At 36.6% G+C, this 15280-nt stretch overlaps 1 protein-coding gene across 2 annotated transcripts in view; it reads right to left on the reverse strand.

Moving 5' to 3' along the window:
* Positions 1-3019: 3019 nt before the first annotated feature.
* The window catches only part of TLL1 (tolloid like 1), a 324523-nt gene continuing 312262 nt past the window's right edge, over positions 3020-15280 (reverse strand). For both annotated transcript variants that reach the window (XM_025268229.3, XM_025268228.3), the window contains 2 exons: positions 7368-7618; positions 3020-6207 (listed from right to left, as the gene is read on the reverse strand). In XM_025268229.3, coding sequence (XP_025124014.3) covers positions 6073-6207; positions 7368-7618 — 386 coding nt within the window. In that variant the 3' untranslated portion in view covers positions 3020-6072. The remainder of the gene's footprint in view (positions 6208-7367; positions 7619-15280) is intronic.

Consider the following 15280-nt stretch of genomic DNA (forward strand, 5'->3'; position numbering starts at 1 on the left):
CATTCTCCCAAATCATCCCACCCTCTCCCTCTCCCACAGAGTCCATAAGACTGTTCCATACATCAGTGTCTCTTTTGCTGTCTTGTATACAGGGTTATTGTTACCATCTTTCTAAATTCCATATATATGCATTAGTATACTGTATTGGTGTTTTTCTGGCTTACTTCACTCTGTATAATAGGCTCCAGTTTCATCTACCTCATTAGAACTGATTCAAATCTATTCTTTTTAATGGCTGAGTAATACTCCATTGTGTATATGTACCACAGCTTTCTTATCCATTCATCTGCTGATGGACATCTAGGTTGCTTCCATGTCCTGGCTATTATAAACAGTGCTGCGATGAACATTGGGGTACACGTGTCTCTTTCAATTCTGATTTCCTCAGTATGTATGCCCAGCAGTGGGATTGCTGGATCATAAGGCAGTTCTATTTCCAGTTTTTTAAGGAATCTCCACACTGTTCTCCATAGTGGATGTACTAGTTTGCATTCCCACCAACAGTGTAAGAGGAAGAACCTCTTGATGAAAGTGAAAGTGGAGAGTGAAAAAGTTGCCATAAAACTCAACACTCAGAAAACTAAGATGATGGCATCTGTTCCCATCACTTCATGGCAAACAGATGGGGAAACAATGGAAACAGTGACTGACTTTATTTTCCTGGGCTCCAAAATCACTGCAGATGTTGATTCCAGCCATGAAATTAAGAGATGCTTGCTTCTTGGAAGAAAAGTTATGACCAACTTAGCACATTAAAAAGCAGAGACATTTTCGGCTATGATTTGGGAGAATGGCGTTGAAACATGTATAATATATATGAAACAAGTCGCCAGTTCAGGTTTGATGCACGATACTGGATGCTTGGGGCTGGTGCACTGGGACAGCCCAGAGGGATGGTACGGGGAGGGAAGAGGAAGGAGGGTTCAGGATGGGGAACACGTGTATACCTGTGGTGGATTCATGTTGATATATGGCAAAACCAATACAATATTGTAAAATTAAAAATAAAATAAAATAAAATAAAAAGCAGAGACATTATTTTTCCAGCAAAGGTCCATCTAGTCAAAGCTATGGTTTTTTCAGTAGTCATGTATGGATGTGAGAGTTGGACTACAATGAAATCTGAGCACTGAATAATTGATGCCTTTGAACTGTGGTGTTGGAGAGGATTCTTGAAAGTCCTTGGACTGCAAGGAGATCCAACCAGTCCATCCTAAAGTTAATCAGTCCTGAATATTCATTGGAAGGATTGATGCTGAAGCTGAAACTCCAATACTTTGGCCACCTGATGCAAAGAACTAACTGATTGGTAAAGACCCTGATGCTGGGAAAAAGTGAAGGCAGGAGGAGAAGGGGACGACAGAGGATGAGTTGATTGGATGGCATTACTGACTGGATATACATGAGTTTTGAGTAAGCTCTGGAGTTGGTGATGGCCAGGGAAGCCTGGCCTGCTGCAGTCCATGGGATCATAAAGTGTCAGACATTACTGAACGACTGTATTGAACTGAAATAAATATCTATGTCTTTTGGTATAAAAGTCACAAAAAAATATTATAAGAGACTCTTTATTCCCATGAAATTCAAGCACAACTAATAGACATGGAGTGGTATAAAAGTGATTTTAACAAATTTGTTATATTCCTTTGAGAAATCTTTTTGTAATTTAATTTTTAATTACACCCCTCTAAGTAATGTCCACTAAATATTGTTTTAGGATAGATTGACTTATTTAAGCCTCATTATCTATAATCCTTTCACTCTATTTGTCCTTTTCAGGTGTTCTTGTGTTTAAATAATTTTAATGGCACTCCTTTAAGTAGACCCCTCCTGCCACTCCAGTAAAAGCAAGAGAAGACCCAGCTGCCAGTTCCTTCTAGCTACATGTCTTGTGATGCATATTTAGTGCTTGCTTCTGTTTTCATAGCCTTTAACCAAAGTATATTTCTACCTACATGTCTTCCAAAGTTATAAGTTGAGATTTATTGCATTGACTTTTTATTCAAAATATTGGATAAGAGGGGGATTATATATATGAGACAGGGTCAGGGTCTTAAACAGTGTTTGGAATCACCATGTATTGACCTCTGCACCAGGTAGATGTCATGGTATTGACTAGAATACATGGTAAGCCTGAATTCAGTTTGAGTACACTGGCAGGGAGTGAAAAGAACGTAGATTCAAAGCTGGACAATTTAAAAAGTACATGTCGAAACAAAGTTTGGAGACTAATAATATTTTGCCGTGTATAGCAGCCAGGCTTTTCATTTCCTAAGCTAATGACAAAATTTGTCAATTTTATAACAATAAAAATAAAAGACTAAAAAGAAAATATTTATAACCATTCACTATGCACCAATGTAAAAATGCATTCATAAAGAACCTTTTCTTTCTTTGTGATAAGCTCATGCTACCTATTTTTTCTTATCAAACAAAAAGCATCACTGCAGTTCAAGTTACAGATCTTTACATGGTAATTTATTTTTCCTGTTTTCTTCCTCCCATGGTAGATTTAATAAATGGCATTATAGGTTTTCCTGTATCCAAAATATTCTTGCTAAATAAAAGTATAGTTAAATAAAATTTCCAAACATTTTGATAATTGTTTTAATTGAAAGTTCTTTCTAATTTGCACATGGCTGCAGTTTACCATTTTAAACAAACTGATAATTCAATGCTTCTTTTTAAAAAATTTACCCTTGTGAAGAATAATAAATGCTTTCAGAGATTTTCTACATATGAGAATAAAATTTCATTATTTGAGGCTTATTATCAAAAATAGAAAAAATAATAATCAAAAGATAGATAACATATTTAAAACAAAATTGAATAGAATTTGAATCTGATATTGTGGTATACTGAAACTAATCCAAGGTAGCAAAAATTCAGTCAGTACAAGCAGAGGACATCTAGGGATTTTGGAAATAGAGCTGCTGTTTCTCACATATTTCTTTAAAAATATTGTTTCTGCAGTTATGTTAAGCCATGATCTTCTAAATAACTAGAGTAATATTCAAAATTGACTTTTAAAAATAATTTAATAAAATCATATTAAGTGGGAGCAGTGTTTTATATGTAGAGTCAGTGAGGATTGTATAGGAGTTAGAACTTCAGCAAATAGACAGTATTAATACAACAAAGACTAATGTAGAAGTTGATGCAAAGGTTGAAAATAAATTTACAAAAGCTAATAAAATGCCTAGAACAGTAACTAACCATTATTACCACAATAACAATGAAGCTGTTTGTGTTTGAATTTAACAATACACCTAAGCCAAAGTTGAATTAATATAAAAATAATATGCAGTGAGCAGATATCATACATAAGGTACAATTAAAAAAATTAATGTTCCCATTGAAGACCTAAGTTATGACAACCTCTTTGAGTGTGCCTTCTAAATACTTTACTCCCCAGTTGTGTGAGGGAAGCTCGTTGAGGCCTTATAAGATATCAACCAGAAGAATATTCACAGTATTTCTTAAAAACACTACATTTTCCCTATCACATCAGATAAAATAATTTAATGTACTTATTTTAACAAAACGCACATAGTTACTAACTCCAAACTATATAGTAGCTTTTTTTGTTTCTTAAATTTCTAGCATTAACTGTGGTTCTTAAAGATATCTACAGTTGATATTTTAATTGTCATGCGATTACTGAAAGTAACCAAGTTTATTCTGAAAGTTCTACTGTAATTCACCTCTAAAACTGACTTTATGTGGAAAGTTTCAGCATAAAAATATATCTACTATATATATATATATATATATATATATGTCAAGATTGATTCTACTACATTTTTAGAATAAGCACAGAGTTTTATATCAGACAATTTGAGTTTTAACATCTAACTTTACACTGTAACCCTGGGAACATTATATTCTTTCTTTGAGCCTCAGTTCCTAAACCATAAAATGAGACCATCATCACAGTTCTCAAAGGGTGGCATGAAATTAAAAGAGCTCGTGTGTGTGCTTACTACTGGGCTGGGCACAGCGTAGTATACCAGGTTTAAATGTTTCTTCTTTTCTCCTCTCTTTCCTATTCCTAATATTTTGGCTCACTGGAGATTGATGAAAAAAATATAGAAGAAGTTACTGGAATAAATCAGCTCCACTAAAAAGCTCCTTATATTGCAGGCAATATTTATACATTTCCAAAGTAATGTTCCATGAGATCAAAAGATTGTTTTTAAAGATGTATTTACATAATACAGTTCATACACAAGAAAAGACTTTCAAGGCAACAATGGGAAAAAAACAAGCTAAATCTATGTGTATAGTTTAATTTTGTAAAATGAAGAAAGATTTTTAATTTTATTAAATATTGAATGTTCATGGACAGACAACAGAACCAAAGTACTTCATACAGCAATCTATATAAACATAAAAAAATATCAAAATAGAGTTTCTCTGAAGGAAGGAGCCTTTTTTAAAATGGGATTGATAATAATGAGAAATTCCCATTATTTGTCCATGAAACAGCTTATTAAAGTTGCTACTTCAAACAGGATTCTAGCAGAACTTGGCACATAAATTTAAACTTATCAGCCACCCACTACTTTTCACCTTCTTGTAGCTTCACTCATTCAGACAATCTCACATATACATACATTAATATTAAAAAAAATCCTGGCTTCAAAGCAGAAAATTAATTTTCTACAATAAAAGTAGGTCACCATATTTATATGTAAAGATCTCAGTCACAGAAATTAATTTTCCTCATAGAGATGCTAACTACATATACTACTATACTCAACTTTTCAAAAAAGGTGTGTATCTTAGGAGGATCTGCTCAATCATTCACAATAATTCTAAGGCATTATAAGCAGTTGCTCCACAGGACAAGTGCTACCCTTGCAATGACATACTTTTGATACATTTAGCAAGTCTTTAGTCTTCAAGTGCTACCAGCCAGACAGAGACATTTGTAGTCTACAGGTGGTTGGCTCAAAGGTCAAAAACGTTGTTTAAAAAAAATGTTTATGGAATAGCACCATAGAAAGTCTTTCAGAAACATATCTTTTTTTTTTTTCCAACATACATTTTAAAAACCTGAATTCTAGGAAGAAAAAGAAAATTTTCAGTTCTAACAAGGCTTACCCACTTCATTTCATTAAAAAAAAAAATTAACCTTGACAACATCAACATTAACAGCTACAACAGATCAACAACAAAAGGGAGAATAGCAGCAGTAGAACTTGAGCATGAGCCATCTAGGCAGTCACGTTAAAATGATCCGGTTCACACCTGTTGGGAATTATCTCACCAAGTTCATAAGACATCATGAGGTCTCTTAAATTTGGTGTGAAAAGGCAGCATTTCTCACTGAAAGAATTAAGTTTACTGATAAACTGGGCATTTTCCAGCACTTAAATAAAATTATGTCTAGAATTAACTAAATGATAGACACTACTGACATTTCAAACTTGTCAAAGGTCAGGAAAATGAAATGGTTTCAAGATCGTTTATGTTTCAAAGAGGTAAATTTAGCCTGCAAGTGAAAATAATGAAGCTGAAATATTCCAGTTTCCAAACACGGGTCATACCCATATTTAAAGTATAAACCACCCTTAAAAGACTTCCACTTTACAAAAACTTATATGGATCTGGTTTACATTGTCTTCAAGATGCACAGTCAAAGCAATTATCCTAAGATTCAGGGAGAGAGTTTTCCAGTTTATAACCTGTAAGATCATTTTATTTCTCCCATATATTGAGAAATTGTCAAAAAGAACATTCTGCAGGGTCACAGACCCTGAAAGGAACTATTTGAATTGTGAAGCATCTGTGTTGTGCTGTGAACAAATTGTGAAGTCTTCTTTGAATCATGATGCTCTTTCACCAACTTTATTTCTATTGATACTGTCAAGAATGGAGTTCAAATATCCTGGTAATGCTCATCAGGATTAGCTGGAAACTTCTCTTGTAGCGCAGAGATAATTCTGGTTTTGCAGTTTTCTTTTGCTCAAACTCATATGAAACGTTTGTGCTAAAATCTTCATTTAAAAAAGAAATACATCTTCTCTGCATTATACACATTCCTTTATGTTCTGATGGAGGTTTTGGTTATTTTTTGGTATGTGTGGAATCTGGATATCTGATGCTTTTATATCTTATATGAAATCCTTTCTTGCTGATTGTGTCATCAGTGTGAAAATGAATTAAAACTGTATCACCAATTGAATAGATTTCTTCTGGTGGCTGAAGACAAAAACAAACAAAGACACACAAACAAAAAACAATAAAATGAATTATTTTTTCTTCAATGTCATTCACATTTGGAAATTTGGTATAAAATTGAATCCTCCTAACAACCTTGAAAAGTAAATGAGTGACTTCATTTTACAGGTGAGAAAGCTTGAATTTCAGAGAACAGATGATGTGCTCAAGATCACAAAGTTGATCAGTGATATAGCTGAGCTTTGAACATAATTAAGTCTGCTTCCAAGTTCTGGAACTTGGTGTTTTCCCCCAAAATTTTAAACCAAGTCCCTTTGATTTACAAATAATTAAAGTGAAGCTCAGAGAGAAAAAAGAGACATTAAAATTATTTCAGAAGCTGCTCTGAGGCAGAGCCACTTCCCGAATCCAAATTGTCCATTCCTTCTTGTTTTAGTAATCTAAGTACTGAGAAGCACTTTTGTTTCATTTCAGTAGTAATTTGGACAGGAGTTCAATATTATTCAAATTCAGTATTATTTAAATAACAGTTATTGTTAGACATTTGAAAAATGGAACTAAAGCTTTAGAACAAAATATGTATTCAGAAGAACATTTGATATTAATGTGCTGAATCCTGGGGGGAAAGCATTGAGAAAACCTTAAGCTTTCCTTTTTCTTATGTGTCATGTTGATGCCCTCTAACCTGTTTTTGGTACTGTGTCCTGTGCACACTGCAGTGGAGCAACATTCAATAAGCTAAACCTCCACGCTGGTGGCAGATCCTGCCACTTATCAGATATGTGGTTGAGAGGGGGATCTCAATTTGAATTGTGCATATTCTTTTTCTTCTATGCTTTAATTTAGAAGTTTGCAAAACTGTCATGGTGTGTGTTAAGGTATATTGCTTTTAGATAATTAAATATTTTGTGCACAATTAAAAGCACGAATTAAAAAAGTTAGAATGTGGACAGTAACAACAATTATAGTTACTGAATTCATCTGTCTTGTTTGATGTTATTGAGCAATTCAGTAGCAATAGGGAAGGGAAGAGACACGTTATAACTTATCAAGCCATTAATAATATGATGTCACATTTTTTTTGTAAAAGCATTGCTGACTTACACATCTTACATATATCGATTCACCAATTTATAGGTATTTTTATCATGTCAATGGTATCCTGTTGGTACTGTATTTACCCCTGATCCACAGAATCGACCAAGCCCCACTGCTGTTGAATCAAGACCATCAAAGAGCTCAACGTAGTCATAGCCACAGTCAGCTTCTTCTTCCACTTCAAAAATCTGGAAGGATAATTCGAGTCGAGAGCCCCGTTCTGACACTAAGAGCCATTCACAATCAACTTGTCCTGGGTAGTTGTTATCACCAAACTGAGCATGTGAGTACAGATCTCTGGGTTTTGATTCCACTTTCAGTCTGCCACCACACTCTGCCCAAGGAATAAAAATGAGATAAGTGAGCTCAATGAGCTTTAACAACTCCAATTTCTCTTTTAGTGTAGTATAACCACTCTCTAACTTCTGTATTCATTTCCATGGTCAGTTATGCTTCCCATATTTGAAGATTCCAATGATGTAGTGAATATTGATAGGCCCTAGGTTTGGTAGGCTGGGTTTGGTATTTCAGCTTCACACTTACTAGTTCAGTGACTTTGGATAAGTGACATCGCTTCTCTGATACATAAGGTAAAGTGCAGATGAGAACAATAGTACCAATCTTAGCAGGCTTTAAGGATTTAATTAACACATGAAAATCGCTTAAAACAGTACCTGCCATAGAGTAACCAGTCAGTCCTAAAGGAAATCAACCCTGAATGCTGAAGTTGAAACTCCAGTGCTTTGGCCACGTGATGTGAAGAGCCGTCTCATTGGAAAAGACTCTGATGTTGGGCAAGACTGAAGGCAGGAGAAAAAGTGGGCAGCAGAGGATGAGATGGTTGGATGGCATCACCAACTCAATGGACATTTCTTGTTGTTCATTCTCTCATCATGTCTGACTTTGCACACCCATGGATTGCAACATGCCAGTCTTCCCTGTCCTTCACTATCTTCTGGAGTTTGCTTAAACTCACATCCATTAAATCAATGATGCCATCCAATCATCTCATCCACTGTCACCCCTTTCTCCTCCTACCTTCAATCTTTCCCAGCATCAGGGTCTTTTCCAATAAGTCAGGTCTTCCCATCAGATGGCCAAAGTATCGGAGCTTCAGTTTTAGCATCAGTAGTTCCAATGAATATTCAGGGTTGACTTCCTTCAGGATTTACTGGTTTGATCTCCTTGCTGCCAAGGGACTCTCAAGAGTCTTCTCTAGCACCACAATTCAAAAACATTAATTTCTCACTGCTCAGACTTCTTTATGGTCCAACTCTGACATCTGTACATGACTACTGGAAAAACCATAACTTTGACTATATGAAACTTTGTTAGCAAAGTGATGTCTCTGTTTATTAATACACTGTCTAGGTTGGTCACAGCTTTTCTTCCAAGGAGCACGCATCTTTTAATTTCATCCCTGCTATTACCATCTGCAGTTATCTTAGAGTCCAAGAAAATAAAACCTGTCACTTTCCATTTTTTCCCCATCTATTTGCATGAAATGATGGAATTGGATGCCATGATCTTAGTTTTATGAATGCTGGATTTTCAAGCCAGCTTTTCCACTCTCCTCTTTTACCTTCATCAAGAAGCTCTTTAGTTCCCCTTTGCTTTCTGCCATTAGGGTAGTGTCATCTGCATATCTGAGGTTATTGATATTCCTCCTGGCATTCTTGATTCCAGCTTGTGCTTCATCCAGTCTGGGCATTTTGCATGATGTACTCTGCATATAAGTTAAATAAGCAGGGTGACAATATACAGTTTTGACTTCTTTCCAAATTTGAACCAAACTGTTGTTCCATGTCTGGTTCCAACTGCTGCTTCTCAACCTGCATACAGGTTTTTCAGGAGGAAGGTAAGGTGGTCTGATATTCCCATCTCTTTAAGAACTTTCCACAGTTTGTTGTGATCCATGCAAAGACTTTATCATAATCAATGAAGCAGATATTTTTCTGGAATTCCCTTGCTTTTTCTATGATCCAATGGATGTCGGCAATTTGACCTCTGTTCCTCTGCCTTTTCTAAATCCAGCTTGTACATCTGGAATTTCTTGGTTCACGTACTGTTAAGGCCTAGCTTGGAGGATTTTGAGCATTACTTTGCTAGCATGTAAAGTGAGTGCAATTGTGAGGTAGTTTGAACATTCTTTGTCATGGTCTTTCTTTGGGATTGAAATGAAACCTGACCTTTTCCTGTCCTGAGCCCACTGCTGAGTTTCCCAAATTTGCTGACATACTGAGTGCAGCACTTTTACAGCATCATCTTTTAGGATTTGAAATAGCCTAGATGGGATTCCATCACCTCCACTAGTTTTGTTCGTAGTAATGCTTCCTAAGGGCCACTTAACTTTACACTCTAGGATTTCTGGCTCTAGGTGAGTGATCACACCATAATGGCTGTCCAGGTCATGAAGACCTTTTTTCTATAGTTCTGTGTATTCTTGCCACTTCTTCCTAATATCTTCTGCTTCTGTTAGAATCATATTGTTTCTGTTCTTTATTGAGCCTATCTTTGCATGAAATGTTCCCTTGGGATCTCTAATTTTCTTCAAGTAGTCTCTAGTCATTCCCATTCTATTGTTTTCCTCTATTTCTTTGCATTGTTCATTTAAGAAGGCTTTCTTATCTCTCCTTGTTATTCTTTGGAACTCTGCATTCACATACATGGGTATATCTTTCAATGGACGTGAGTTAGGGCAAACTCTGGGAGATAGTGAAAGACAAGGAAGCCTGGTGTGCTGCAGTCCCTGGGGTCACAGAGTCAGACACGATTGAGTGACTGAAAAACAACTTATAGTAGCTCTCAATGAATATTTTTTATTGTTATACATTATATTGTTTTCACTCTTAAATAACTGTTTTCAAGGACAAGAAGGTCAGTGTTCAAGTTAAATCTTAATATTTTAAGAACCCAGAAGCCAAAGTAATAAGAAATAACTGAAAAAATGAACAATATAAAAATCCTGTATGTGTATATGTGCCATATAGAACTCTTTACGTAGAATATACAGACCAGTATTACTTTACTTAGGTTGAACTACTTATCTAACTTGATTTGGAATAACGTACACCCCTCATAAATTGTAGTTAATCTTGTAGTTCCAGAACATTATGAATCATATTTTTTGTGTTTAACAAACAAAAAAAAATGCTCTTTCACAGCTTTTTCAGAGAGATTTTAATAAACATATGATTTACCAGTTACTACTTCTGTCATTAGAGGTAAATATAACAAATATATACCTGTATAAAATTTACAGTTAATGTATTTTAGAGAATAAAAGTTCTCAAAAATTACTCTTTGTAGCCTGGGCCCCCAAATTTTACAATGACTAGAGAGGAAATGAATGTTCAAAGTACTGTAAACTTGTGCTCATGTCATATGCTAGCAAGGTTATGCTCAAAATTCTTCAAGTTAGGTTTCAGGAGTACATGAACTGAGACTTTTCAGATGTACAAGTTGGGTTTAGAAAACACATAGAGGAACCAGAGATCAAATTGTCAACCTTCTTTGGATCATGGAGAAAGCAAGGGAGTTCCATAAAAACATCTACTTCTGCTTAACTGACTACACTAAAACCTTTGGATGTGTGGATCACAACAAACTGTGGTAAATTCTTAAAGAAATGGGAGTAACAGACCACCTTACCTGTCTCCTGAGAAACCTGTATGCAGATCAAGAAGCAACAGTTGGAATCAGACATGGAACAATAGACTGGTTCAAAATTAGGAAAGGAGTATATCAAGGCTGTATATTATCACCCTGCTTATTTAACTTATAGGCAGAGTACATCATGTGAAATCCTGGGCTGGATGAATCACAAGCTGGAATCAAGACTTCTGGCAGAAATATCAACAATTTCAGCTATGCAGATGAAACAACTCTTATGGCAGAAAGCAAAGGGGAACTAAAGAGCCTCTTGATGAAAGTGAAAGAGGAGAGTGAAAAAGTTGGCTTAAAACTCAACATTCAGAAAACTAAGATCATGGCATCTGGTCCCATTAATTCATGGCAAATAGATGGGGAAACAATGGAAACAGTGAGAGACTTTATTTTTTCGGGCTCCAAAATCACTGCAGATGGTGACTGCAGCCATGAAATGAAAAGATGCTTGCACCTTGGAAGAAAAGCTATGACCAAAGTAGATAGCGTATTAAAAAGCAGAGACATTACTTTGCTGACAAAGGTCCATCTAGTCAAAGCTATGGTTTTTCCAGTAGTCCTGTATGGATGGGAGAGTTGGAATATAAAGAAAATTGAGCACTGAAGAATTGATGCTTTTGAACTGTGGTGTTGAAGAAGACTCTTGAAGTCCCTTGTACAGCAAGGAGATCCAGCCAGTCTATCCTAAAGAAAATCAGTCCTGATTATTCATTGGAAGGACCGATGCTGAAGCTGAAACTCCAATATTTGGCCACCTGATGTGAAGAACTGACTCATTGGAAAAAACCCTGATACTGGGAAAGTTTGAAGGTGGGAGGAAAAGGGGACGATGGAGGATGAGATGGTTGGATGGCATCACTGACTCAATGGAAATGGGTTTGAGTAAACTCCGGGAGTTTGTGATGGCTAGGGAACCCTGGCCTGCTGCAGTCCATGAGGTCGCAAAGAGTTGGACACAACTGAGTGACTGAACTGAACTGAAAGGGTACTAAAGAATCTCTTAATGAGAGTGAAAGAAGAAAGTGAAAAAGCTGGCTTGAAAATCAACATTCAAAAAACTAAGATCATGGCATGTGGTCCCATCACTTTATGGCAAATAGATGGGGGGAAAAATGGAAACAGTGACAGATTTTATTTTCTTGGACTCCAAAATAACTGCAGATGGTGACTGCAGCCATGAAATGAAAAGACACTTGCTCCTTGGAAGAAAAGCATATTAAAAAGCAGAGACATTACTTTGCCAACAAAGGTCCTTATAGTCAAACCTATGGTTTTTCCAGTAGTCATGTACAGATGTGAGAATTGAACCATAAAGAAGGCCAAAGGATTGATGTTTTTGAACTGTGGTGTTGGAGAAGACTCTTGAGTGTCCCTTGGACAGCAAGGAGATCAAACCAATCTATCTAATTGAAATCAGCCCATATATTCATTGGAAGTGATGATGCTGAAGCTGAAGCTACAGTACTTTGGCCACGTGATGTGAAAAGCTGACTCATTGGAAAAGACCATGATGCTGGAAAAGAATGCAGGCAAAAAAAGACGAGGGTGGCAGAGGATGAGATAGTTAGATAACATCACTGACTCAATGAACATTAGTTTGAGCAAACTCCAGGAGATAGTGGAGAACAGAAGAGCCTAGCATGCTGCAGTCCATGGGTTCACAGAGTCAGACATGACTTAGTGACTGAACTACAACAGAGAGTAGATAAAAGTAGAGGATGCCTACAGTCTCCTCCAACCAACATATAAGCATGACTGGGCATAGGGAGAAAAAGAAAGTGATATGAAAAGTGCCATGAGAAATTAGAGTTTCATTCTGCCCTTATTTGCAATGACTGAGAGGTTACTGGGGAAGCAGAAATTTCATTATGAAACCAGGGAAGTCCCCAGAAAAGTGGGATGAGTTGGGAGAGAACAGAAACAAAAATACAAAGATTTGGACAGATAAACCAATGGTTATTGAAACACAATTTTAACCCTGATGTGGTCTTCTGTGACAGACAGTCCTTGGCAGCACCATGTGAGGGTGAATTAGGACAGCTAAAACTCTTACTTAGATTTTTTCAGATTGGTATATGGTTTACCCACATTGTGGCTTGGTGATTTTAACTAACAAAATATTTCTGAATCCCCAAGATGGAACCCTATTCAGATGTGTCTGAATACAAGTAGGCTCAGCCAAAACTCTGGGCATTGCTGCATACAACTGCGCATTCAGAGACCTTTGTGTGACTATAGATGCAAAAAAATTCCAACTAGTGTTTCAGTCATGAGAATGCCTTCCACATCATGTTAAATGATAACAACTATGTATAAAAGAATGAAATTAGAACACTTCCTAACACCATACACAAAAATAAATTCAAAATGGGTTAAATACCTAAATGTAAGACCAGAAATTATAAAACTCTTAGAGGAAAATATAAGCAGAATACTCTTTGACATAAATCATAGCAAGATCCTCTATGACCATATCCTACAGTAATGGAAGCAAAAACAAAAATAAATAAATGAAATTCAATTAAACGTAAAAGCTTTTGCACAGTGAAGGAATCTATAAACAAGGCGAAAAGACCACCCTCAGAATGGGAGAAAAAACAGCAAACAAAACAACTGACAGAGAATTAATCTCCAAAGTTTACAAGCAGCTCATTCAGCTCAATACCAGAAAAACAAACAACCCAATCAAAAGTGGGCAGAAGACCTAAACAGATATTTCTCCAAAGAAGACATACAGATGGCTAAAAACACATGAAAAGATGCTCAACATGGCTCATTATTAGAGAAATACAAATCAAAATTGCCATGAGGTATCATCTCACACTGGTCAGAATGACAATCATGAAAATATCTATAAACAATAAATGCTGGAGAAAGTGTGCAGAAAAGGGAACCTTCTTGCACTGTTGGTGGGAATGCAAACTGATCTATAACCACTATGGAGAATAGTGTAGAGATTCCTTTAACAAACTAGGAATCAAACTACCACATGATCCAACAATCCCACTACTGGGCATATATACTCAGAGGAAACCATAATTGAAAAAGGCACATGTACCCTACTGTTCATTGCAGCACTATTTACAATAGCTAGGACATGGAACAATCTAGATGTCCACTGGCAGATGAATGGATAAAGAAGCTGTGGTACTATTAATACACAATGAAATATTACTTAGCCATAATAAGGAACACATTTGACTCAGTTCTAATAATGTGGATGAACCTAGAGCTTACTATAGAGAGTAAAGTCATAAAGAGAAAAACAAATATTGTATTCTAACACATATATATAGAATCTAGAAAGATAGTACTGATGAAACTGTCTGCAGGGCAGCAATGGAGATGCAGACATAGAAAACTGACTGGTGGACACAGTGGAGGAAGGGGAGTCTGGGACGAATTGAGAGAAACATTGAAATATATACATTACTATATATAAAATTATATAGCCAGTGGAACTTTGCTGTATGATGCAGAGAGTCCTAAACTGGTACACTGTGACAACCTAGAAGGTAGGATGGGGTGGGAGATGGGGGGGAAGTTCGAGAGGGAGGGGACTTAGTATACATAACCTATGGCTGATTCATATTGATATATGGCAGAAACCAACACAACATTGTAAAGTAATTATACTCCAATTAAAATAATTAAAATTAAATAAAAATAAATAAATAAATGTCCCTTTGTCTTCCAGTTTGTAGGACGAGTGTCTTGCACAATCGATTGATATAGGTCCCATGTGTGCTTATAACCACTCTCTCTGGAAAGCTGGAAATCTGATCAGTCTTGGGAACTATCTCTTAAGTCCCACAGACTGGAAACTAAGCATCCTTCCTTTTCCACAATGGTGGGTCTCTTATCCCTAACTCCAAGAATTATTGTCCTCTCCCTGTGACAGAACTCTACAGCCACATGGCCTGGATACAAATCTGAATTCTACTAGTCATCAGCTGTGGGATTTTGTCCCCCAGTTCATTTCTAAAGTAGGGATCATACACAGTACTCAACTGATAGGATCTAGATGAAGAGCTTTAGGCTGCTGCTGCTGCTGCTAAGTTACTTCAATCGTGTCCGACTCTGTGTGACCCCATAGACGGCAGCCCACCAGGCTTCCCCATCCCTGGGATTCTCCAGGCAAGGACACTGGAGTGGGTTGCCATTTCCTTCTCCAATGCAGGAAAGTGAAAAGTGAAAGTGAAGTCGCTCAGTCGTGTCTGACCCTCAGCGACCCCATGGACTGCAGCCCACCAGGCTCCTCCATCCATGGGATTTTCCAGGCAAGAGTACTGGAGTGGGGTGCCATTGCCATCTCTGGAGCTGTAGGCTA

This window comes from Bubalus bubalis, chromosome 17 (genome assembly GCF_019923935.1).
Source record: "Bubalus bubalis isolate 160015118507 breed Murrah chromosome 17, NDDB_SH_1, whole genome shotgun sequence".
Taxonomy (NCBI): domain Eukaryota; kingdom Metazoa; phylum Chordata; class Mammalia; order Artiodactyla; family Bovidae; genus Bubalus; species Bubalus bubalis.